We start from the raw sequence: 27,761 nt of genomic DNA on the forward strand, positions 1-27,761 counted from the left end.
ACATCATTAGTAAATGTGAAAAATTTAATATATATCTCATTTAAACTGAAGTAAAACATTTTAGTAAAAAATTTAAAAACATCCTAAGCATGATTTGAACCCAAAACATAGAGGTTCATGGAGGAGGCTCTAACATCTAAGTCAATGCCTAATTTATGCATGTAACTTTAGCACAAAACTAAATATATATTTAAAAACAAACTGATAATGCTAAATAAATCTGATGTGGTAGTTCTAAAAATTCCATTTTTTAGGCTCTTATACAATAGGGCATTAGTTTTAACACCCCCTCAATTAATCTCCCACCCTCCTTTATGCACCAAAATATCTGAAATACCCTTTAAAATTTAATTTCATTCCAAACATATCCCTTTTCCTATCTTATCACTACCATCATTTTTGTTTATCACATCACCCTTCACTTTTACTCTCATCTCATAGTTTTCTTCGTTGTCACTTTTCACGCTTAATATATGTGAAAACATTTCATACATTGTAAGTGTGAACCGATGTATGTTCGTTCTCTCTTCACCTTCTTCCTTTCGTTTTAAGTATTTCACACTCAGTGAGTGGAAAACATTTTCACATTCTTAACAGTTGGTTCCTTCACACTCTTGAGGGTGAAATTTGAAAATATTTCACACTCTTGAGTGTGAAATGAAAATATAAAAAAATCAATTTTTTTTTAAATAAAATTATTAACAGTTCAATAACTCAAACTCTTGAGTGTGAAATTTGAAAATGTTTCACACATTTGAGTGTGAAATTTAATTATTAAAAACTAAATATTTAAAATTAAAAATAAAATTCTTAACACTTGGTTCTTTCACACTCTTGAGTGTGAAATTTGAAAAGATTTCACACCCTTGAGTGTGAAATGTGTGAAATAAAAATTATAAAAAAACAAAAAAAAATTAAAAAATTATTAACAGTTCAATAACTCACACTCTTGAGTGTGAAATTTGAAAATGTTTCACACACTTGAGTGTGAAATCTAATTCTAAAGAAACGAAAAAATTAAAATTGAAAATAAAGTCCATTCACACTAATGATATTGAGTGCGAAACTGAATTGTGTTTCACACCCTTGAGTGTGAAACACAATTGTGCGAATTGAGTATCTTTATTCTCTCTTCATTTTCTTCCTTTCGTTTTAAGCGTTTCACACTTAGTAAGTGTGAAATATTTTCACACACATTGAGTGTGAAAATGTTTCACACTCAATATGTGTGAAAATACTATCACACTTTGACTATCTCTTTATAAGAGAGGGTATTAAGGGAATTTAGAAAATAAAAGAGGGTGTGGGATTAATAAGGGGGGTGTTAAAACTAATTCCCTATACAATATACAAATTTGAAACAAAATAAAATATAAAATGTAAAAAAAAAAAATTACAAAACTTGAAACTGTAAAAAAAGTTAAATCTTGCAAACTTATTAGAGTTCATATATTGAATTTTTTTTTCTAAGTACTAATGAGTATATATACTAAAAGAACATAATAATAATTTTTAATGATTTAAATGGGGTTGAATTCTCGTTTTTTTGTTTTTTTACACACACATATATATATATATATATATATTTATTGTTGTGCAATGGTAAGCACTTTGTGTATGATCCTCCATGAAGGATGTTCGAATCAAGATTATGATGTTTTTACAATTTTTTGGCCATTTAAATGAGATATATATTAAATTTTGCACATTAACTAATGATGGGGCATTAGTTTTAACACCCCCAATTAATCCCCCACCCTACTTTATGCATCTAAATGTCCCAAAAACCCTTAAAAATTAATTTCATTCCAAACATATCCCTTTTCTTACCATATGACCACTATCATCTTTGTTTGTCACACCCCCTTCACTTTTACTATCACTTCATGATTTTTTTTGTTTTCACTTTTCACACTTAATATATGTGAAATCATTTCATACTTTGTAAGTGTGAACCGAGGTATGTTCATTCTCTCTTCACGTTCTTCCTTTCGTTTTAAGTGTTTCACACTTAGTGAGTGTGAAAAATATTTCACACTTAGTGAGTGTGAAAAAATATTTCACACTCAGTGAGTATGAAACTGTTTCACAGTGCTGTTCGTATTTCACACTTTAGAGTGTGAATTTGATTTGTAGTTCACACTTGGACATGTCAACAGAAATCATTGGGTTCAGTTATTAAAAATGTTATACTTATCTAATCGGTAATGTGTTTTCATGTTTTACTGGTCTAATCCCTATCGTTTTCCTCATAAAGGTACAATTAAAGGGCAACCATCCAATCCCACGAACTGCTCCCCAATGGAGATATCATCATGACTCAGATGCAGATGGGTGAGTGACCTCTTACAAGGGGCGAATGACTCAATATCAAAAGGAATTAGAAGAACAAAATCTCATCAAAGAACAAATTGTTGTAGACTTGACTAAGGATTAATTTTTATTTATGCTAATTGTGCATTTGTAAGGGATTAATGCTTATGGAGCTAATTATTAATGCTTATATAGTTAATTGTCACTGCAACTGTTACCGCATCTGAGCATCTGTTTCACCAAATCACATTCTTGAGTATGAATTTTGAAAATGTTTCACACTCTTGAGTGTGAAATGAAACTATAAAAAAATGAAAAAATTAGCTTTTAAAATAAAATTATTAACAGTTCAATTTTTCACACTATTGAGTATGAATTTTGAAAATGTTTCACACTCTTAAGTGTGAAATTAAATTATAAAAAAACGAAAAAATTAGCTTTTAAAATAAAATTATTAACAGTTCAATTTTTCACACTCTTGAGTATGAGTTTTGAAAATGTTTCACACTCTTGAGTGTGAAATGAAAATATGAAAATATAAAAATATTTCACACTCTTGAGTGTGAAATTTGAAAATGTTTCACAGTGCTATACAGAGGGTATTAAAGGAATTTTCAAAAAAAATAGAGGGTGGGGGAGGGTGAGGGATTAAATGAGGGGGTGTTAAAACTAATGCCCCTAATGATGTCATTTGTAGCCTAGTGGTAAGGATGTTTCTCATTATGCCCACCCTATTATTACAGGGACCTCCAACATATTTAAGGTTTTTTTTTTAAAGAAAGCCTTTTTTATTTAATTCTTGATTTTTTTTTATAGGCCAATGTTAGTTTTTTTTATAAGCCAAAATATTGCATTAAAGGGAGTACAAGGGGTACTCCAACCCTTAGTAAAAAAAAAAGGAAAAACAAGAAAATGAACAAGAAAAAGAGTTAGAACCCAACAGAACCCAATATTGCCAAACTACCCACAAAGACAGTACCAGGTGCAACAACACTCCTTCCAGAACACATGCATCAAGGAAAGCAATGGATGCAAGTCTCAATTCTAATATCCCTGTCACAGTGTCTGCAAGCACACCAACGGTTCAGAAGACCATTCAAAAAGAGAGTTGCTAAATCCACCCAATTTAGCTTTAATCCACTGCCACGATCTCCACTTAATCAACTCCATAACCGTAGGTAAATCCACTTCACCTCCTCTGAAAATAATCTCGTTCCTCATTAACCAAATCGACCAAACAACAGCAACCCAAACTGATAAAGCCCCTTCTACTGGTTCTGATTCCAACCAAAATTAAATTGTAAAAGATGATCGCGAGGGACCATTGGCAATGCCGTTGAAACCCCCAACCAGCCATAACAGTTACGCCAAATATCCAACGTCACCAGGCAGGCAAACAAGAGGTGAGCACAAGATTCAACCTCAACACAACACAATTTACAAATAGCAGCCTCTCGAGAATGCACAACCTTGCGTTTCCACAAGTTCTCCAAACTGGGAATTCTGCCTAACCATAGCCTCCAGATAAACACCTTAGCATTGGAAGGAGCTGCACAGTGCCACACTCGACTAAAAATAGGGTCCGGATCCAATAAGACAGGTGGCTGCAAAAAAGAATAAAGTGAGTAATAAAGTGAGTTAATAGAAAACCTTTTGCAGTGTTAATTGTTAGTAAATTAGTTCCTTCGCTAGGATTCGAACCCTGACTCTTCACCTGCAAATCCTTTCATTCCCTTAGCTTACCAAGTGAACTACCCTTCCCCATTTAATTCTTGATAAATTTAAACTTTTACTGTAATAGACAAATATTTGATAGCGAAAGATCAGTATAAAGAATGATAGGAATCATAGACATAAAATTTCATTAACGAAAATAAATAAATTAAAACGGATAGTCTGATTTACTTCTAATTCAAGGTGGAAGATATATTACATCAGAACCAAGTAAATAAGAAAATAATTAGGAATAAAATATTTATGGTTCAATATAAAGACCAAAATAATGAAACATGCAAAATTAATTAATTATCATTGAATAATTTGTTTAATATCGATATATCAATAATTAATTCAAAAATATTATATTAAAAGTCTTCCTACCTTCTTCAGTAATTATTTTCAAAAACAAAACCTTCTTTAGTAATTAGTATTATTTTTTTCCTCTTCAGAAAGCTCTACCTTCTTTATTTTAATATTTATGGAAAAGCATTTATTATTTATATCGACAAAAGAAGGAAAGCATTCATTTATTAATTTTTTTTAATTTTTTTAAAAGGGATAATCTGATTTATTTTCTTGGTTTATGAATTCAAGGTGGAAAATATCAAATTAGAAACTTCGATAGAAAACATGATATAAAATAGTAATAAAAATTTATCTGTTTAATAGAAAAAACCTGAAAATAAAAAATTACCTAAATACAAGAAAAGAAATGCTTATTTATACATAAATAAACTAATCATAATATGTAGAATTCCTTCTCTTCATTACACAAACCTGAACAATGGCCAAGCACAGTTCCACGATTGTTTATGCTTTGTGGGTCTCCTTCATTCTTGCTTGTGTATTTTCCCTCTCATGTGAAGCTCATGATGAAAATCAAAAGCTTCACATTGTGTATATGGGTTCACTTCCTAAGACACCATCATATTCTCCAACCTCTCACCATCTTAGCATGCTGCAAAGAGTCTTTGATAGTAGTGATCCAACAAAATTCTTGGTACATAGTTACAAAAGAACCTTCAATGGTTTTGCTGCATTGCTAACGGACCAACAAAGGGACAAGCTAACAAAAATGGAAGGTGTTATCTCAGTTTTCCCAAGCAAAACTCTTCAAAAACACACCACAAGATCTTGGGACTTCATGGGTTTTCCTCAATCAGTCAAAAGAAACCCAACTACTGAGAGTGACATTGTGATTGGAGTTATTGACACTGGCATTTGGCTAGAATCAGAGAGTTTCAATGATCTTGGTTTTGGTCCCATTCCCCCAAAATGGAAAGGTACTTGTGCAGGTGGCAAGAACTTCACTTGCAACAAGAAGATCATTGGAGCAAGGTAAAGGAACTAAAATGGGATAAATTTGGTGTTATAAAGCTCCCATTATGTGAGGGTCAGAGGACGGTCTGAATCCAATTTGTTGTTCAAATGTAAACAACCTTACTTTGGATTTTTGCAAAAGACTGATTCCACAACCCGAACCTATGACCACAAAACGACATTATAGCAACCTTAACGTTGCTCAAAAAATTGCCCTTTTAAGAACCCTTAATAGTAAAAATTTGTACTCTACCATATTTAATTAGGCATTGTTTAATTTATTGAATATATGTTAAACTTCCGCCCCTCTTATACATTTTTTTTTTATTTCGTTGCTGCAGGTACTATGAGAGTGAGTCTGCTATAGACACTGATGGACATGGAAGCCACACAGCATCAACAGCAGCAGGGAACCAAGTCAAAGATGCGAGTTTTTATGGACTTGCACAAGGAATTGCAAGAGGAGGGGTTCCATCAGCAAGAGTTGCTGCATATAAAGCATGTTCTGTAAAATGCTCTGAAGCTAGTGTGCTAGCTGCTTTTGATGATGCCATAGCTGATGGAGTTGACATCATTTCAATTTCATTAGGACCTCATACTGCATCCAAATTTGAGGAAGATGCTGTTTCAATTGGTGGATTTCATGCCATGGGAAAAGGGATTCTCACAGTGCACTCTGCAGGAAACGATGGTCCTTGGCCAAGCTCAACTTCAAGTGTAGCACCATGGGTGCTAAGTGTCGCAGCGAGCACCATTGACCGTGATTTCATTGCGAAGCTCGTGCTTGGGAATGGGAAAACATTCACTGGGAAATCATTCAACACTTTCTCAACAAATAAAGTTCCCATTGCGGGACTTTTTTCTAACTCAGTTGAGTCTGTAAAAGGATATTTAGCTTTGTCTGGCGATATTGATAGTGAAGATGAAGCATATTTTCAAGGGGCAATTGGTGTGATCAAGAAGAGACATACTGAACATGATATAGCAGTGGTTACTACAATACCTTCTGTGGCATTGAGTTCCAATGACTATGATTCTGTGGAATCCTACAAAAATACAACAACAGATCCAACAGGAGAAATGCTCAAGAGTGAGACAGTTAAAAATGATGTTGCCCCTTATGTAGCAATTTTTTCTTCGCGCGGGCCTAATATCAAAGTTCCTGAAATTTTGAAACCAGATATTACTGGCCCTGGTGTGGAAATCTTAGCTGCATATTCACCCTTGGATTCACCCTCAGGTAGGAATTTTGACAAAAGATCAGTGAAATATAACATAATATCTGGAACTTCAATGGCATGTCCACATGTTTCTGGAATCGCGGCGTATGTGAAAACTTTTCACTTGGATTGGTCACCCGCCGCAATCAAATCTGCGATCATGACTTCAGCAAAGCCCATGAATGGTTCTAATTCTAGTGATTCAATTGGCGAATATGCTTATGGATCAGGGCATGTGAACCCTGTGCAAGCTGTTGATCCTGGCCTTGTTTATGACATTCATAAGGAGGATTATGTACAATTGTTGTGCAATTTGGGATATGATAACAAAACAATCCAAATCATATCTGGTGAAAATTATACCCTTTGCTCTGAAGCTCCTGATAGATCTTCAGTGAGAAATCTTAATTATCCTGCACTTGTTGCTCAAGTTGAGCCTATGACATCTTTAAGTGTTGTCTTTAATAGAACAGTCACAAATGTTGGGTTAGCAACCTCAAATTACACAGCAAGTGTGTTGCCAAATCCAAGAATGAATGTGACGGTGGAACCAGAGATTTTGTCCTTCAAATCATTGAATGAGAACAAGTCTTTTGTTGTCAACATCAATGGTGGGAAAGTGACAAAGGGAGATGTGCTCATCTCATCATTGGTTTGGTCAGATGGCATCCATGATGTGCGGAGTCCAATAATTGTGAATGTTTCTAGTTAATATTCTAAAGCTTTTCTTGGTAATAAAATTTTGATTTATGTTATGAAATTCTAATATTGAGCATTTTATTTTTATGATAACTCATGAAGATTAAATAAGTGTGGTTTAGTTAATTTCTTTTTCTTTTTTATTTTGTATGTTTTTTTATTACAATTTTCATTTTTCCTTTTTCTTGTTACATCAGATATTTGTTTCTTTATTTATCATCCAGTCCCAAAATATCAAAACCAAATCAAGATATACTAGGATTTTAGCCCGTCTCCGTGCGATGCACGGACGAGCAGTTCTTCAATTTATCATATTTATTCAATTAATTTATTTAACTTCATCTATTTAAATCACATACCAATTATTGTAACCCTTACTAATCACAATATAAAATATGGCTTAACCGAAACATAGACATCAACGACTAATTATAAACATTAATATGGATAACAAAAGTTGTATTTTCATTTATCATTGTCAAAATAACTTGAACACAATTACAATGTTAAAGTTTCTGTTATAAATATACGAAGCTTCAGAGTGAAAATGATGAAAATCTCTTCACAACAGGGTATGGTCAACAATATACATATATTCAGAAAGAAATTTCAGTGTCAAATACACATAAAAAAAACACAGAAAATACTAATTTCCTTATTGTACAAACTGGCTCAAGCAATTGACATACTTACACAAGAAAATTGCCCCATGCTACTCATGTAAACAAATGATGATCAAGTAAAAAAATTATTTTAATCTACTTCCAAGTATGATTACCTCTGAGAACAGTAAGGGGTGGGTACATGAAAATCATGATCACTGTTACTTTTGTATTACTAATGAGTACATTATATATACTGATAAGTCAAATAAATAAATATCTTACCTGGATGCACAAAGAAGAAGAGATTAGAAAATAAAATATGTCAAATACCTACTTGTCACATGATAGAAGATATACAAAGAGATAGAGCTGAACGTCTCTTCTCCATGTTCGGCAGTTAGCAGCAACAACGACCCTGACGCAAAGGCCTAACTGCTGCACAAAGTGGGACGAATACAAGTTTGTCCATTGTTGAACAGGAAATGAAACAAAGCTCAGATCACAAACAATGGAAGACTGAAAAGGTAAGGAGAGAAAAGTGAATCCAAACTAAAAGGGAGAGAATAAGAAAATTAATTTTATTATGACAAATTCACGTCTTTGGGGAAAGAAAAACAAAGATCATAGACCTGCCCTAACATTTAACAAAAAATTAAACTTCCTCATTCAACAAAAAATATTGGACCGCCCAGAGTTTCAGAAAATTAATTGGCCCACGAAGCTAATTTCTTATTAACCAAAAAAAGTTAACACACTTACCCAAAAAAATAAAAAATAATTTATCAAATAATGTTAATACATAATTCATCCACAAGCTTCGAACCCTGTACTATTCACACTTAACCCTTCTGACCCCCTACGTCAAATTAGTCCTATCACTTCGGCTAACATTCGATGAAAAACCTAACTTTCACTTCATATTGAATTTCAAAGCTAAATAATATCAACTCTAAAATACTATGACATATACTAAGAAATATATTCCAATCTTCAAATTGAATCAAAAATATACTCTTAATAAATCTATTTGTAACAGTGTTTCATCCACAAGTTTCGAACCCTGTATCATTCACACTTAACCCTTTCGATCCCCTACGTCAAATTAGTCCTACCACTTCGGCTAACATTCGAAGAAAAAACTAACTTTCACTTCATATGAAATTCCAAAGCTAAATAATATCAACTCTAAAATACCATGACATATAATAAGAAGTATATTCCAATCTTCAAAGTGAATCAAAAATTGATCTTAATAAATCTACTTGTAACAATGTAACAATCGAACCTTTCAAGAGTATATAACTTTAACGTTTTGCTAACACTACTATACCTTTCAACAATTTCACATATTTATATCAAATTTTATAAATATGAATAAGTGACATGAAACCTTATCACATCAGATTATTTAAAAAATTGCTCCAACCAACAAAAGGATTAAATTGAAAATCTACTGAATGAGGTGAATTATGATAATGCTTTCAGAAAGATAACTTCGTCCAAAGGAAGAAGAGAAAAACTATAAATAATAACATATATTTATCTATAACAATCTGGTTGATAAAACTCCACCATAAACACATTTATTATGATTACTTGTTTATTCGACAATCGTGGAAACAACTAAAATGAGCTTCCAAATAAAGACAGTATTTAAAGCAAATCTAGAACTTTTGTTTGGTATCTAGATACCAGTAGGATTTGAACCCTGAACTTAGAGAATTCTAATCCATCAAGTATCAATTAGGCTATCCGTACCTCATGGCACGGACGAGCAGATCTAAAATTTATCATATTTATTCAATCAATGTATTTTACTCCAATTAATTAACTGTCATACCACTTATTGTAACATTTATGAATTACAACCCAAATATGACTTAGCCAAAACATATCGGTCAATGGACAAATTATAAATATTCATATGTATAACAAAGCTATATTTCAATTTATCTTTTTCAAAATAACTTGAACAAAATTACAGTGTCTTTTTCCTTAATAATCAATTGTAGATTTTTTGAAAAACCTCCTTATAAACAATGTTTTTTGTTACATCTCGTTCCCTAACATCCTCGTTGCATATTAGGATCTTCAAACCAGATCTCGTCTTCACACGAGAAACAACAACATACAACTGCCCATGTGAAAAAACAGGACTTGGCAAATAAACACCAACATCTGATAGTGTTTGACCTTGGCTCTTATTAATAGTCATGGCAAATGAGACAAGAAGAGGAAATTGTCTTCTTTGAAACCTAATGGGCATACTCTGATCACTTGGAATCATGTTCATCCTACCAATGAAAGTTTGCCTACCAGCATGTGTGCCAGAGATGACAATACCTCCAACAACATTTGGACGAAGATGGTTAACAATAAGCCTAGTTCCATTGCATAATCCAGTAGATATATCTAGATTTCGCATGAGCATCACAGGAGTTCCTATCTTCAACACCAACTCATGATCTGGAATACCAGAACACTTGATATCATTAAGAAATTCAGTTGTCAACCAATCAGCTTCAATGCCAAGCTCTTCATCGATACCCCATACTGAATCAGAGCTTAAATAGGTCGTCCCCTCACCAGGAAATAGTGACAACACATATTTATTAACCATATCAACTGCATCCAATGTAGGAGCAAGTATAGCCTTGTCTTGATAATACTCAGCACATCCAATCTTCTGAAGAATATTGGGAAACATAGTTTGTACAATATCAAACACAGGATTGGATGACTGTTGGATCAATGTTTCCTCAGGCACTTTTATAAAAGATTCACCATCATTATAGTCTCCTAAATTACCATCTCCAACATCAAGAACCCATTTGGCAAAATACTTAACCTCTTCAACCTCAAGATTGTTCAAGTTACCAAGCAAACGCATGTTTTCTGTTAATGTGAGAACCTTGCAGAATCTCCACAAGCGGGATGAATTGATGGTAGCCATAACAACCTCAGCTCTACTACCCTTGGGAATAACTGGTAAAATTTGTCTAAAATCGCCACCTAGGACAACAACTTTGCCCCCAAATGGTAGATCAAAGTTTTCGGGATCAATGACTCTCATGATATCTCTCAATGACTTGTCCAATGCTTCAAACGCATATCTACTAACCATTGGTGCTTCATCCCAAATAATCAAACTGGTTAACTGAAGTAACTCAGCTTTTGGACTACCTTGAACAATCCCACAACATGAATCTTCATTAACATTAAGCGGAATGCAAAAAAGTGAATGTGCGGTTCGACCACCAGGTAGTAACAAAGAAGCTATGCCACTTGAAGCAACATTCAATATAATTTTTTCCTCTGATCTAAGCCTGTAAGTCAATGTTTTCCATAAAAATGTTTTGCCTGTTCCACCATGACCATTAACAAAGAAAAAACCGCCATTATCCTTATTCACCGCAGAAATAATCTCATCGTATACCTTAGCTTGCCCACTATTCATCTTATTGAAAAAATCAAGGTGCAATTTCTTCATCTCAATAATATCAAAGTTAAGCTCATTGAATAATAGAACATTACCATACTGGTTCAGAATATTAGGATCAACTTGTGGCATGTTAGAGTAATCTTTCAATGATCTTCCATTTACCATCAACACTTTCTCTATCTCCATTAAGCACAAACCCTTCAATTCTTCCTCATCAATATTCAATTCTGCAAAGAAATTACAACAATCATACATAGCAAAATAATAACAGAATAAAATTTATTACATTTCATCAAATGTGGAAAAATACCTTTATTATTATGTTTCTTTCGTAAATCATAAAGGATTCCATCAACCAGTACATGCCAAGTTTCCTTCCATACCTTGAGGGGATTAGACATGGAATTTGCTAATAGGAATGAAACAAATAAGCCTCTACAATATAATCCCGAAGATATGGTTCCCACATCCAATATACCATTAATATACTCACCATCATCCTTCAACAACCCCAATGAGACACATGCATCACGGAAACTGTCATGTACATTACTCTTAACTGATCTCAAATCTTCAAAGCTTGTACAACCTCTTTGCACATTCAACAACAACCTCAAGTAATATAATTCACCTGAACCAGGGGGCACAAAATTTATTCGCCCAATAGTCAAACCCTGTTTCCTCGGATGCCATGATCTGCTACTCGGATCATAAACAAATGATCCTGGAAACTGAACATATGTTAGCTCTCTACCCTCCGGATACTTAGAATTGGCCTCCATCCACGCTAGGAACATGCTGTTCTTAACTTCGTTCTTCTTAAGTACCTCTTCGATTGATTGATTTTCCTTAAACAAAACAACTTGCTTCCTAGGTAAATGGTACGTGAGTTTCTGAACATGTGGCCATTTATGGTGGATTTCAAATTTGAAAATTCTCCATGCAGCTTCACATGGAGACAAGTATCTACAATCAAAATATTGTTTGATTTCATCCACTTCAGCTTTCTGATCATGATTATTTTTACCAGCAGACATAGACATTGTTACTCTATCAACTCCTTTGTGTACATATTTGAACAGGTATTTTATAGAGTTTGACTTATTGCAATACTCAATGTTGATATGAGCTTGGTATTTCATAAGCAGTTTGGGATTGTATGGCACAACAAAACCATTGTCTAAATCAACTCCCCTTCTGTTGGTTGAAATCCCAGTGTTCCTCCTCCTATAAATAGGATACCCATCATTGTCAAATGATGTAGCATCTGCATATTTTTTCGGGAAAAATTTGGAACACCGGTCATTCTTCATGCAAGGAGTTTCCTTCCTACTTAGTCCACAAGGTCCATGAACCATATAATTTGACACACAATCAAACAATTCAGGGTAGAGATCAGGATCTGGTAGCTCAGCACATATAACCGAGTCTATCATTTCAGTAGTTTTAAGCTTGTCCCCAAGACCAAGCCACAACAAAATGTGAGCATGTGGTAAACCTCTCTTCTGAAATTCAATGCTATACATACCTGAGTATTATTAAATATTATTACTAATTCATAATAACTAATATTTACTATAATAACATGAATAAATAAAAATATCTTACCAGCAATGACCTTCCCAAAAAACTCCCCTTTCTTGAGATCTGTCATTAGTTGCGCCAATTTCATACGAAAGACTCGACATGATATATCTGGACGATCATACGCTGACAAAAAATATCTTGAAACATGCCGATCAATCTCAGGCCACTTAGGATTGCATGTCATTGTAAGAAACAAATCAGGATATCCGTAAGTTCCACAAATATCCATAGCATCTTGGCAATTATCAAACATATACCGCCTACCCCCAGTAAAAGATGAAGGAAGGAATATTCTAGAGCCAACTGTTGAGGCATCAGTATCACCACGAGTAATAGCGTCCTCAATCCCTGATAAAAAATCTCTACGAATAGTGTCCTGATTGTACCTTATGTAATGCAACCTATTGGATTCAATCATTGAGTAGCAATCAACAACAAATTGTTGCAGCAAACGCCGAGACAATGTTATTCTCCTGCACTCAAATTGTCTTTCCTGAAGCCTAAATGAAACCCATTCACGCATTGACATGTTCTCTCGCTTGTAGATTTCACTATTGAAGTTAACGCCACCAAACTCAATTTCATTTGAAAATCCTCCCTCCCCATATGGGAACAACAATGGATATTGTAAGGGCAAAAATGATGAATGAGTCTCAAAGATTCTTTCTAACTTACCACTTGTTGAGCGTAGAATAACATCACGACCACAGTCAGAACTATCAAAATCACCAACAATTAAAGCAGTAACTTCATCTACGCTTGGGAGATTGTATGTATTGGAATCATTAACACGATTCCTAAATAACCTTAAAGCAACCTCATTGGAATCAAATTCTTCAACATGATCTCTTACACTTCTAAATGACTTGGCTAAAACATTGTGCTCATCAACCATCTTAAGCAAGTCCACCACTAAACCAGGCTCAAGATTGCATTTACCATCATAATCACTGTAACCAAAATATATAATAAAACCATAAGCAACAAATATACTAATACAAAACTAAACGACCATCAGTAAAAATACGGCAACATACCTAAAATGCTTCATTCTGTTATGGATCTCATTCCTCGTATCATATATGTACAATTGAGCAAATTTTGGATTATCACCTTCGGATGGAAGTAAACTGCCAATTCGATGATAATTTTGGCCACTTATAACAAATTGAGGAGGTCCACGACCATCATTCAAACCACAATCAACTTTACCACCAATTGAGGTGAAGGCAAACATGCTATTATAAGATCTAATGTTCTCCAAAAAATGACGACTCCTAGGATCAATACCTGTGAGCAAGTTGTACAATAATAATGGGGAGTCCGCCAAATAAGGTAGCATAATTTTCCCTTTCATACAACATATAGAGAAGTCTGGAGAAGTAGAATCTCTTGTCTTTTCAGATCTCTCTTGATACCAAAGAACAGCTCCACAATACTTGCATGGCATGTTCATTTCGCCAAGATCAATATATGCTACAAAATTATATACAACAAATAAAAAATTTATTTTCAACGAAAATTATAACATTCATGGCATTAAAGGTATAAGATCATACATTGTGATTCAGCTACATCAAAAATTGCATTTCTGTTGATATTGTTAGTATCATCTCTCTGGGTAATTTGTGAAGATATTGAATCTTCTTCAAGGTGCACCACTGAAACAAATATCAACTTCAAAATTTAAAGCAAATATACACAGACTAAAAATAATACACATGTTAATATACATAATAATAAAATGGATAGGATCTTCCTCACAGAATAAAATGACAGAATAAAAAGACAAAATTTCCTTAGTAGCCTTTTAAGATGAATTGTAAAAAAAATTAACAACAAAATTAATTAAAAAACCAATGAAATTTATATTAAGGTTTAAAAATATATCTATCTACTAATCCTATTATCAAGTTTTATGAAACTAATAAAAAGGGAAAAAATGCACTAACTCATATTGATCCTTTTCTTTGAACGTTGCAAATTAGGTCTTCTAATTGTACGTCCACGATTCGACCTCTTTCCCAAAACTTCTGTAACACACAATTTCAAAAGACATGTTAGTATAGAAGATCAATTACATATTGTTATCACATTTTATTTTACCTATAATATATCTAAAAAAGGAATTTATATGGTCTACACAAAATGTTATATGATAGGCTAAGATAGCAAATGTACATCATACTATTGGGCCGCCAGATAGCACATGTTAGCCTAAGAAATATAGCCCAATCTTTAAAGCGAATCACAAATTTACTTAAAAAAAAACTCAACTTCTTAAATCCTTCGATGCGTCGAACACTTTATACTATTGGGCCGCCAAAAGTTTTAGAAAATTAATAAACAATTCACCCACAAGTTTCGAACCCTGTCCATTCACACTTAACCCTTCCCATCCCAACGCAAAAATTGTGCTATCACTTAGGCTAACATTCACAGAAAACACTAACTTTCACTTCCAATTTGAATTCCAACTGTAAATCATATCAACTCTAAAATGCTAACACATATAATAAAAAATGTAGGCCAATCTTTACAGCGAATCAAAAACTTACTTAAAAACAAAATGATCTTTAAAGTGCATTTTTTCCAATAATTTATCTCCATTCTCATATAGTCTCTAACATATTCTCTCATTTTTTTTTCATCAACACCAAAACAAATAGCATCGAATTCAACGTATGTACAATTTCATTTAAATAAAGTAAACATAATAACAATTATAATTTACACTCACTTCTATCTACTTCTTTAAGGGGAGCTGTTGCGTTTGAATCTGAAACAATACGAATCCTTTTGCGCTTACTCTCATTTGAACCTATTCATAAATGGAAATTATACACAGCTCATGACATTTTAAAATTAAACAAAATTGGTTATAAGGAGTATCATTAAAAACTGATAAAGAGATATTCAATTAAGAAAAAATACCACAACTATTATCCCCTTGTACACAACTTGAGTGAGGAATTTCATTGCTAATATCTGCAAAATAGAGAAAATACTCCAATCAAGAACACAATCATGGAAAATATATACTCACAACTACAATAAAAAAATGTCATAAATACATAAATGTATAGGCTATGTTTGGCAGACCTTATTGGTAATTAAGATAAAAAGTTAATAAGCTAGCGGCAAACTAATGAGCTAAATATAAAATTAAAGCATCTAGCTGGAAAAAAGTGTTTTACAAAATTAACTAACGGTTAGCAATTTTAAGATTGTAACATAACATAAAAGGACACACTTGTATCTAACTATTCACATTTAATATTAACTTATTTACACATCAATATATACATCATATTAAAATAATCACTTTAATTTTTTCCCTTTAATTCAATTAAAACAATCATGTACAAATATAATATTAATTTTTAACATATTTATGTTTTTTTATTTTTTTAAATTAAATAAATAAAATACCTCAATATTTTAATCTAATAAAGTAAGCTTATATGTGTCTAAATTAATAAAGTAATTCTAAACAAATTTATTGACAATGGAATGAGCATTATTTTAAAATAAAAAAAATTATATTTCAGAGTTGTTATAAATATAAAGAGCGTAATAATAGAATTTATTAAAATCATAATGATAAAAAAAGGTTAGTAGTGAAATTAGTCCCTGAGTATTTAACCACGTTTGATTTTGATTCCTCTAAGGAAAAACCACCTTTAGTGGCGATCAGAAACCGCCAATAATCTGAGAAATTACCACAACTAAACGTCATTTTTCCCTATGAACTAAAATTAAAGTTGCTTCCACACTCAAGAATTGATTTGACTATATTAATGCTACAAAAAAAATACAATAAGCATTACGCTTTAATCTATAAGCTACATGAGGTGGCTTATCGAAAAACCTTTAAGGTATTGAAATAAAGTCCTTTATCACCAAATTTTAAAAACCTTCTAACTAATTTTTAGCTACCACAAAAAGTAATAAGCTGCCTAAAAGGACATGTCAAACATAACCATAGAGAAAAAAAACTTATACAATTTCTAGCTACTATAAAAAAAAAGGGACATAGAAGATTGATATGAGAGGAAATCATAGAACCAAAATGAAATAAAAAAAAAATATGAAAGTTATGACCTAATTTCAAATATAAAAAGTTCTAAAGAAAACAAATAGAAACAATTAATACTTAACCAAAAAAAATTAAACAATACCACAAACCTCTAAATGGCGAACCCATGCCGTATAGATATCACAACTCTCGACCCTTATGTCCTTCGAATAATTGCACCTAATTTAATGTCTGCCTTCTAACTGCATTTACTGACACGATACCTGCAAGTAAGAAACATGATTTATTCTCATCAACACAACTCAACTACAATTTTACTTACTACTTTCAACTTAAGCCAATAAGGAATTTCTTAGCATGTTTAAAGAACAAACATACTGGAATTTCTTAGCAAGTTTAAAAACATCCCCTCTAGAAAACATACACGAATAGGATAAAGTGAGGAGAAGCTCAGATCAAACCATCTTGCCTGGTTAATATATAGATAGATTTTCACTAACATGTGAGTCAATTTATGTCTAAAATAACAAAAAAAAAACAATTTTCGGTGCCAAATAAACACATTAGTGTGGATGCGTGTCAGCCTATGTAAAAATATCATTTTTTTCCTCTGCCCTGCCCTTGCTTTTGTAATATCCACTCTGTTGTTTGATTTGTTCAAGTAATAATTGTTTGGATAAGTACTATTGATCCTTGTTACTTGACTCGACTACTGTATGGGATCATCACAATTTGTACATTTCCAGAATTAAACATTTATTTACGACTATGGAATCTTTGATTGCTCTGAGAGAAAATATTGCATATCCACTTAATTTGGGTTACTACGGGTATTTCTGAGATTTTGTTCAACTAAATTCAAATACAGACTTCAAAATTTACCCACCAATTTCGGATTAAAAAAAACTTCTTCAGCTTTTATTTAGTGGCCTTAAATTATATTTTGGAAACAATTAATTATGATTTTATACATAAATAATTTTACTTAATATTTAAACAATAAAAACTGAAAAAGGGAAGAAAACTGGTAAAAAAACCGGCTATAACCGGTCTGGAAATGGTCCAAAACGGTTGGATGACCTGCTCAGCAGGTCACCCACTATATAAAGATCATTTCCTCTCTTCCTCACCCAAAACCCTAGCCGCTGCCTCTCTCCTTCTCTGAAATCTCGTCTGCTTCCTCCTCTCTTCATTTCTTCTTCTTCTTCTTCTTCTTCTTCTTCTTCTTCTTCTTCCTCCCTTTCTCCCTTCTCTCTAAAACCCTAGCCGCTACTCTTACCGTTCTTCCCCTAATCCTTTTCTTCCTCTGATTTTTTCCTCTTCTTCTGCTGTTCTTCAAACCGTATTCTTCTTCTTCCACTCCTCTGGTCCCCTCCACCATTTTCGCCCCCAAACGATCCTAAACCCTAATTTTTGCCCCCTACAGATCCAAAACCCTCATTTTCCTCCAAATCCGAGTTAAGAACCACCTGGATCGGAGATTTTTACAATCTGAGCTACACAAGCAACGATTTTTTCACCAAAATCCGAGTCAAGAAGCACCTGGATCGGACATTTTAGGCTCTGAGGTATGTTAAAATCAAATTTTTACTTGATTTTGTTCTTTTAATATTTTCATTCACTGAATCCTTCTCCTCTCCCTTCTAGATCATCTCCCTGTCAACCAAATGTGACATGCAAGCCTCTGAAGATGGAGTTTTTTTTTAATGTAAATATCAATATGCAGGGTAAAAGAACAATTTTTTACTGTAAAGTTTGATTTTTTATGTAAAGATGTATTGCACTTCGTTTCGTAAGCTCTCTTTCTTTCACTTGTGTCATTTTTCTGTTGTGTTAAACCCTTGTTCAGAATTCAGATAGATACATTTCTCTGTAATGTAATTGGATTTTTAACCTCATCGAATCGAATGTTGCTTTCTCTGTAATGTAATTGGATGTTGCTTCCGTGATTTATGCAAATTCTACTTTTTTCTCTATGGTTGGTTATGTGTTTTTATTAGAGTAAGAGACTGTATGGGAATCAACTATAAGATCAATATCAGTTCTTATATGTATTGCTATAAGATGTATGCTAACCTCTTTGATGCTCCTTTCCTTCTCCTTCTGCTTGTATCCTTTTGTTGATGCAATTTTGCCTCTACTTCTCCTTCTACTTTCTCATCACCTTCTCTTCTGCTTTATACTCTAGTTGATGCATGCTTCTTCCTCTACTTACTTTCTCCTCTGACCTGAGAAAGTGAATGATGGGAGTGGAGTTGTTGGTAGCGTATGGAAGGGAGAAGTTCCTGGCAGTGGCAGTGTAGTTGGTGGTGGCGTGTGAACAGTGTGTGTAAGAGAGACACTGCAGGTGATGTGTGGTTAGGTGAGGAGGAGAATCAGCTGTTGGATTAGAAGTTGAAATCAATGGTTCATATTGAAAGTGAGGCAAAAAAAAGTCTCACAAGTGAGTGGCCAAGATTAAAGAGTGAAAATGGAGAGAGATTGGAATAGACGGCTCAGATTGGAAGTTCTTTTAGGAATAGTGATTTCTTGAGTCTCTTTTAAAGTGTAGTAGATGATCATTCTTTTTATTTAATTTTTAATCACCTAACTCTAAATATTTAGATTTAGATTCATTTTGTTTTTCTTTTACTACAGAAGATATAATTTTATTATTAGAGAAAGCCTCAAGAGAAAAGCCCTCTAAAAACAAGCACCAATACAATAAGCCAAACTCATCCAGGACAAAGAGCCATACCCCTTCCCATTGGCAGGACAATTTAGATTCACTTTTGTTTTAATTTTTCTTCTTATCATATAATCTCAAAAATTGTGTTAAAATTAAATACCAGTGTCATGTAAAATAGTGTTTTTTTTTAAATTAAGTGAGAGAAAAGGAGGATTTAAAAAAAAAAAATAGCAGTGGTTAAAATGAAATTAAGAATAATAAGCTATAAATTGTGATAAGTTAATAAAATAAACTTATTTACCACATGCACACTCTAATTATTACCTATAGTGAGTCACAATTAGTTACTATAGTTTTTTTCGAAAGATTAAATATCATATATAAAAGATAAGAACCTTGAGACCATCCATCTCAAGTAGGTAAGATTCACAAAACAACAAAATAGAAACAAGAGACAGAGTACAGGCACAAATACAGCAACTGCAGTCTATAAACCAGATAAATAATAGAACATCAAATAGCTTCAAGGCCAAAGAAAACGCTGAGAGGAGTGGTTCTCTCCGCCCCAGATTTGGCAAGGTAATAAGTGATTGGATTGAGTTCTCGGAAGATGTGAATCACTGCCACAATTAGTTACTATAGTTAGTCACTTTTACCTATAGTTAGTTGCTTAATTAATTAAGTCAGTTGCTTAGTTGGTTAAGTAGTTAGTTATTTAATTAGTTAGGTACTTTTAGAGCTTGTTTGGTACGCCTTATTTGAAATGATAATATAAGATTATACAATACATTTAATGTACTTCTCTATTGTTTGATGCTCTCATTGTATTGTATTAGCTTATACATCAATCGCCTCTTATACATTAAAATAATAAGTTATTTAATTCACCATATAGATGATAGATAAGACATGAGTATGATGTATAAACTCCTTGAATATATATAATCAACAGCCACCACCACCACGCTCCACCACTGCCATCATCGTTGATATCGTTATTGTTATCGCCACCACAACCGTCCCCACCTCCACCACCACCGTCGCCGCTGCCACCACCACCATGCTCCACCACTGCCACCATCGTTGATATATATCAACATTGTTATCGCCACCGTTATTGTCACCACCACCACCCTCCACCACTGCCACCATCGTCACTGCTACCTACCACCGCCGCGCCTCAGCCGCCGCCACTACCATCATCACCTTCCAATACCACCACTACCACCACCACTATTATCGCACCCATGACCGGTCCAAGGGTAAAGCCACCCAAGCAAACGCTTTAGGCCTCCCAAAATATATTCTTTTTACCAAGTGAAAATGCCTCAAATTTTTTTTACTAAGTCAAAGAAATACCTCAAATTAAAGTTTACTTTAGGCCTCATTTAATGTTGGGCCGACCCTGACACCAACTAGAGTTGACTAACACAGGGCCAAACATGAGATCATTTTTATGCCTACGATTACAATAACGTTGCTCATCTTTATGAAGAGCCAATGAGCAATACTAGTTCTAACTTCTAAACGTTTCACTATGAGCAACTCTTATTCAGCTTGGCCAAATTTCAGCAACCAAATCCAAAACTCAAGTACCGTAGAAAACCCTCTTTAACTATTATTTTTTTCTTATAAGTTTAGTTTAATGAGCGGGTCCCGTCATAAATTCCGTCACGAATATATTTTTTAAATGAATATAATTTAATATATTCCGTCTCTATTTCGTCCCAAACTCGCGACGGAGTAATATATTCTGTCCCAAAAACTTTGTGACACACAAAAATGTGACGAAATTATTTTGTCAAAATTTTAACTATCGTGTGGCGGATTTGTCTGTCCCAAAAGCGTGTTTAGTAGTATCATGTGAAGTCTTGTAAGATAAAACCTGATTTTCTAACTATATAACACATCAGACTCATCATAGAAAGAACTAAGCAAACATGAAATAAAATATCCAAACAAAGATCCACCCAGTAAACATATAGCGAAAAATCTAAACATAGATCCAGTGAAAAATCCAAACAAACATGAGTAAACTGTGATAGTAAGTCTAACGGAATAGACGTAGCGAAATAAAAGGTTGAATATAGCATGTTTGGTATGTTGTATAGTATACGACCTGATAGAATAAAGTCTAATAAAATTTTAATACTATACAGCTTTTGGTCATATGACATGCGTCGGTTCAGATGAAAATGCCCCCGGGCTGGCTGTCGCAGGCGTGATGATGAAGTTCGGTTGTGCCTATAGAGGCACCTACGGGACGATCGCGCTACAGGAGCCAAGAAGAAAGAAAAGAAAGCCGCTCGAAGTGGCGGAGCAGCTGACCAGCCTCCGCCAGCGACATCTGGCCATTTTTGTGGTTTGCTCTGGTCAACAAGGAAGCTGAAGAAGCATTGCCACCGTTCAGACCGTGGGGACTTGATTGAGGTAAATTTTTTTTTCCCTGCTCATGCAATCTTTAACAAATGGTGAATGCATGAGAGAGGCGGTGAGGAAGAGAGTGTCGGCGAGAGAAAGAGAGTCTCAGCGAGAGAAAGAGAGTCTCGGTGAGAGATGACAGTGGGGAGAGAAAGAGAGTCTGCAGTGCTATAATTGGTTAGGCTTCTAAACGGTGCTGCCAGCATCAATTCGTGCTCATTTTATGCAGTTTAAATTCGGCTGGAATGAATCTCAGCATTTGTGTGTTTTATCCATTTGTTAGCTACTGTTTGGACAATTTGGGGAATCAAAAATGACTTGGTGGTGTTTAGAGGAGAGATTGTTTGTTGGATATCTGCTTTGGAATTGGATATATGGAGATCTTGGCAATGAAATATAGCAAATATTAAAGGATTTGGTTTATTCTTTTTTTGAGTGGGCAACAAATCCGATGATGTGTGTACTCTGCGTAAGTTGGTTGCATTATTCCGGTGCAAGAAGGGCGTAGGAATTGGTTGGAGGTGCTATCTACTTTTTTGTATTTTGCTGGTATGGTAGTGTACTGGGTTTTGCTGATCTCCATGGTTGGTTTCTCTTTTGAGGGGTCTGGTCATGACTTTTGGGTTATTTTTGGGCGTTGGGTATTTGCTTTGGGTTTGTTGGAGTTGTTCTTTTGTTGTGTGTTGTTGCCATGCTTTTAGCATGTGTAACCTTCTAGATTGGTAGTTTAGTTTTGGCTTTAGCTTTAGTTTCCTGCCTTATTATTTTTTTCTTCTTTTTTGTATTTGGATTTAGCACCCCTTGTATTCTTCCATTCAATCTTCTCTCTCCCTTCTCTTCTCCCGGTAATTTTGTTACTAATTTAGTTAAACAAACTTATAATTTAGCAAATTAACGAGTTCATGGAGTTCTTAAGGGTCATGTTGATTTTGTTCATATTCATACATGGAGACTGTCTGGTTGTCGCGATGTTGGTCTCTTAGAATTAGATGAATATATTTTTTCCTCATCAATAGCCGACTGATTGATTTGCTAGACCAGACACAAATTAAAGAAAACCTGATTATGATAATATTGGTACCAAGCCTTGGAGAGAATGTTGGATTCCATGAAAAGAGGGTCGGTCGAGGGCCAAGTTAGGAGAAACATATAATCACGTTTGCACTCTAAGGCTGAGCGAAGATAAGATTTTGACGTACTTGGTTCTTAAGTTTACTGTGTAAATAATTTAATTTTGACGAAAAATAAAATCTAATGTGCTTATATATAATTGGGTTAGCTAGTTTGCTTAATTTTTAAAAGAATTTCAGATAATTCAAAAGAACTTAAGATCATGTTGTTTTGGTTAAGGCTATAGGGAATCAATATGAAATTAAATCATTAATTTATTTTTCAAAAATACAAAATATTTATTTTTTTTTGGTTATTGGGAGGGACTAAGCCCAGAAACTACAAACGAAACTGTCTCGGGTAAGAAACACCCGTAACATCAAAGAACAACAAGTTCCTACAACTAGGCGGAGGAACATCAAGAACATGAGTACCCAAGTCCAAAGAGTGGGCCAAATTAGCTAAACAGTCAGCGACTTGATTAGCCTCTCGCAGTGTATGGCGACAAATAACCTCCCAGTCCTTCAACATCATCTCCCTGATTTGCAAAACCAGAGCAGCATAAGGGTGAGTCCTCTCACAGCCCTCATTAACTAGAGTGACAGCAGCAAGAGAATCACTCTCCACAATTACTTTCCCAAATCCACGAGCCAAAGCCAACTGGAGGATGGTAAAAATACCCCAAAGTTCACTCCAAAACACATTTGAGCGACCCAAATTCCTGCTAAATCCAAAAAGCCACCTTCCATTCGAGTCTCTGCAAGCACCCCCACAACCAGCAGCCCCGGAATCCTGCCGAACAGAGCCGTCCACATTACATTTAACCCAAAGCTGAGGAGGAGGGGTCCAACTAACAGTAGTTCCCTGCTGCTGCTGTCTCACCGAGGGTTGTCGCACCAGGTGAGTGATGTCATTTTCGCTGGCACTAAGCTCCAATTGAAATCGCACCGCTGCTTCAACAATTCGGCGAAGGTTGAAGGTTGCGCCGTTGAACACCACATCGACCCGAGCCTTCCAGATAGCCCAGAGTAAGAACCCGAAATCCAAAACCACTGAAGAACCCGACGTTGTGAACGAAGCATCAAGGAAGCCATGAACCCATTCTTGCAAGCTCAACTGGAAAAAACGCGGGAAGTAATTAACATCAGCAACTTGCAACCAAAGAGGTTTAACTTGGGAACAATCCCTGAAAAGGTGAACCCCTGTTTCATCCCCTTCTCCGCATAGGGGGCAAATCGCACTCCCTGTCATCCTCGACTGCCAGCGCTTATGGTTAACCCATAAGCCATCATTCGCAAGACGCCAGAGAAAGTGAGTCACCTTAAAGGGACCTTTCCATCTCCATAATTTTCTCCAATCCAGGTTCTGGTTATGCACTCCAACAGGGTCAAAGGCCTCATACGCTGACTTTGAGGTAAAACGACCATCACTCGTGAGCCCCCAATAAACCTGATCGGGACCAATGGAAGGAGCAGGAGGAGGCATAGATAAAATCTCGGCAATCACTGCAGCAGGAAGACAGTGGAGGAGGGGAGTAGTGTTCCATCTTCCATGCTCATGGTCGTAATAATTAGCAACTGTTTTAACGGCCTCAGTTGCTGGAACTTCTACAGTAGCAGAGTTAATTAAAACAGTACCAGAGAACATCCATTTATCATACCAAAATCTAACAGATGAGCCATCCCCAATTCTCCACCGAAGGTTCCCCTCCAAATCAGACCAAGTGCTCCTTATTGCTCGCCAAACATGGGATTCACAGCTCCTCCTTTGGACAATAGGTATTGTTTCGTTGCCACATGAGTACTTGTCACGCAACACCCTAGCCCAGAGAGCATCCGGATTGGACACCAAACCCCAACCAAGTTTCATGACTAGAGACTTGTTAAAATCGTACATACGACGAAGTCCTAGGCCACCATCTTGCTTTGAACGACATAGCTTTGACCAGCCAATCGAGTGAGCACCATGAGACCTCTCTAATGTGCCCCAAATGAAGTCCCTTTGAATCTTCTCAAGTTTCCCACAAACCTCCCTTGGGAGAAGGCTTGTTTGCATGCTATACGTGGGGAGGGCAGCAATGACGGACTTAGTAAGAGTTACTCGCCCTGCAAAATTCAACATTTGAGACCGCCAAGAGAAGAGGCGCTTCTGAGTTCTGTCCAAAATATATTGATAGTTGGAGGCCGTCACCCGCTGATGAGCCAAAGGGACGCCTAGATAACGACCTAAGTCAGAGGTCAGGCCTATGCCAGATATGTCTGAGAGTTGTCTAGCCACCACCGACCCCACATTCTTGGACACCATTAACCGAGTCTTTGGGATACTAATCTTCATCCCTGAGGCAGAACAAAAAGCATTCAAGCAGCCCATAATACACTCCATCTGGTCCACTGTAACTTCACCAAAAAGAAGAAGGTCGTCTGCAAAGAAGAGGTGAGAGATAGGCGGTCCATTGCGAGATAGCTTAATTGGTTTCCAAGCTCCTGAACCAACAGCATCCCCAATACTATGGGCCAACCTTTCCATACAGAGGACAAACAGATAAGGAGAGAGGGGATCTCCTTGCCTAAGGCCTCGCTGAGGACTGAAGGTAGAAGATCTCCCACCATTAAAAGAAACCTGAAACCTGCAAGAGGAGACACAACTCATAATTAAGTTACAAAAATGATCATCCAGGCCAATGAGTTGGAGCGTTTCCAGCAAGAAAGGCCACTTGAGCCTATCATAGGCCTTTTCAAGGTCAACCTTGATAGCTATCCACCCAAGTCTCCGCTTCAAGAAGCGCATGGAATGGAACACCTCCTGGGCTATGACAATGTTATCGGAACTATGTCTCCCAGGAACAAAACTGCACTGATTGGGTGCCACAAGCTCTCCCATGATTCTTCTCAACCTGTTGGTGATCATCTTAGTGACTATTTTATAAATCACATTACACAAAGAGATTGGACGAAATTGAGTGATGCGATCAGGAGCGTCAACTTTGGGGATCAACACCATGAGCGTATCATTCACTGAGCTGATAAGGGATGGATCATCAAAGCATTTCAGAACAAAACTAGTCACAGAACCCCCCACTTGATTCCATTGAGACTGGAAGAACACCGCCTGGAGGCCATCAAGACCAGGAGCCTTCAGAGGCCCCATGCTAAAGATCGCATCTTTCACCTCAACAACAGGAAAGACCGCATGAACTAAAGCCATCTTCGCCTCTGATACAGCAGGGAATGAGGAAGACGTGGAGAGAAGGGAGGCACCACCATCATCCATATAGCTATGGTGAAAGAAATTAACGGTGAAGACCTGTAAAGCATCAAAATCAGTTAGTAAATTACCATCTTCATCCACTAGGGCTTCGATCTTATTTCTTTTACGGCGGACTAAGGTAGCTGTGTGAACAAATTTGGAGTTTCTATCCCCAAATTTAAGCCAAAGACACCTCGATTTCTGGGCCCAAAACAACTCCTCCTGGAGGAGCACAGTGTTATACTCCTGCCAAAGTTTCTTTTGCAAGTTATCCAAGCCACAATCAAACCTCATACTTAGCCGGTTGTTGATTCCCTCCAAGCGTTTCATAAGACGACGCTTTCTGTGGAAAATGTGGCCAAAAACATCATCATTCCAAGTTCCAGCAGCTTCCCTGAAATTCGACACATTATCAAGCCAATCTCCATCGGGATCCCACGATGCATCCATCAACCTAGGAAAGTCATCATGGATAAGCCATCCAGCCTGGAAACGGAAAGGACGAGAGAAAGCCCTATGCTCAACAAGACCCGATACTGCAAGAAGAAGAGGTTTGTGATCGGATTTCAACTGAGGGAGATGTAGAACAACAGATTCAGGAAAGGTGTGCAACCACTGCGGGTTACAAACTCCTCTATCAATCCTCTCCTTCACCCCTCTGCCTTCCCAAGTAAAAGGTGGACCTTTGAAACCCATATCTGAAAGACCACAAGAAAGAAGGCAAGAGTTAAAACGTTGCATGGAATGTAAATTTAAACCTGCCCCTCCAAATTTATCAGAAGCCTCCTGGTAAGCATTAAAGTCCCCAATAACTATCCAAGGAACATCCGGAGCAGGAACAACAGATACAAGGCTCTCCCAGAGAACATCTCGCATAGCAGGTTGTGGGCTCCCATAAACAAAGGTAGCTAAAGCCTCTTGATGGTCGTCCAGGAAAGACACCCTCGTATGGACAGATTGGCGATGGGACCTAATAACATCTATATTCAAAACATTAGTGTCCCACAACAGCCGAATACCACCAGAAAAGCCAACTGCGTCCTCAACATGAACACCTTGAAACTCAAGCTTCCTAATAATAGCCATGGCTCTAGCACCACTAACTCTTGTTTCAAACAGAGCAATACAAGAGATAGAATGTCTTCTAATGAGGTCCTTTAGCAACAAAGGAAACCCCTTAGCTCCCGCACCTCTTACATTCCAACATAAGAAATTTATCATCATAAACACACTGAAATGAGAGGAGGCGAGACCACCAGCTACTAGGCTGAACGTTTTGTGGAGCCTGGGGACAAGCTCCTATCCCTCTCACGAGGTACAACATCATCATAATCCCTTGAAGCAAACTTCAGAGACTTGTTCTCAGCTTTCT

General features: G+C 35.7%; 3 protein-coding genes across 3 annotated transcripts; 1 reads left to right on the forward strand and 2 right to left on the reverse strand.

Moving 5' to 3' along the window:
- Nucleotides 1-4,918: 4,918 nt before the first annotated feature.
- LOC130725881 (subtilisin-like protease SBT4.3) lies at nucleotides 4,919-7,481 on the forward strand. The gene is made up of 2 exons (XM_057577070.1): nucleotides 4,919-5,370; nucleotides 5,694-7,481. Exons 1-2 carry the CDS (start codon nucleotides 4,934-4,936, stop codon nucleotides 7,282-7,284), a joined length of 2,028 nt encoding a protein of 675 aa, XP_057433053.1. The 5' UTR covers nucleotides 4,919-4,933; the 3' UTR covers nucleotides 7,285-7,481.
- A 2,397-nt stretch (nucleotides 7,482-9,878) lies between these two features.
- LOC130725437 (uncharacterized) lies at nucleotides 9,879-14,142 on the reverse strand. Its single transcript, XM_057576665.1, has 4 exons — nucleotides 13,943-14,142; nucleotides 12,927-13,855; nucleotides 11,629-12,846; nucleotides 9,879-11,545 (listed from the first exon to the last, which is right to left on the reverse strand). The coding sequence occupies exons 1-4, from the start codon at nucleotides 14,140-14,142 to the stop codon at nucleotides 9,879-9,881; spliced, it is 4,014 nt and encodes a 1,337-aa protein (XP_057432648.1).
- Nucleotides 14,143-23,482: 9,340 nt separating this feature from the next.
- LOC130725438 (uncharacterized) lies at nucleotides 23,483-27,475 on the reverse strand. Its single transcript, XM_057576666.1, has one exon. The coding sequence runs from the start codon at nucleotides 27,473-27,475 to the stop codon at nucleotides 23,483-23,485; it is 3,993 nt and encodes a 1,330-aa protein (XP_057432649.1).
- Between the last annotated feature and the right edge of the window lie 286 nt (nucleotides 27,476-27,761).

Source organism: Lotus japonicus, chromosome 6 (assembly GCF_012489685.1).
Source record: "Lotus japonicus ecotype B-129 chromosome 6, LjGifu_v1.2".
NCBI lineage: Eukaryota > Viridiplantae > Streptophyta > Magnoliopsida > Fabales > Fabaceae > Lotus > Lotus japonicus.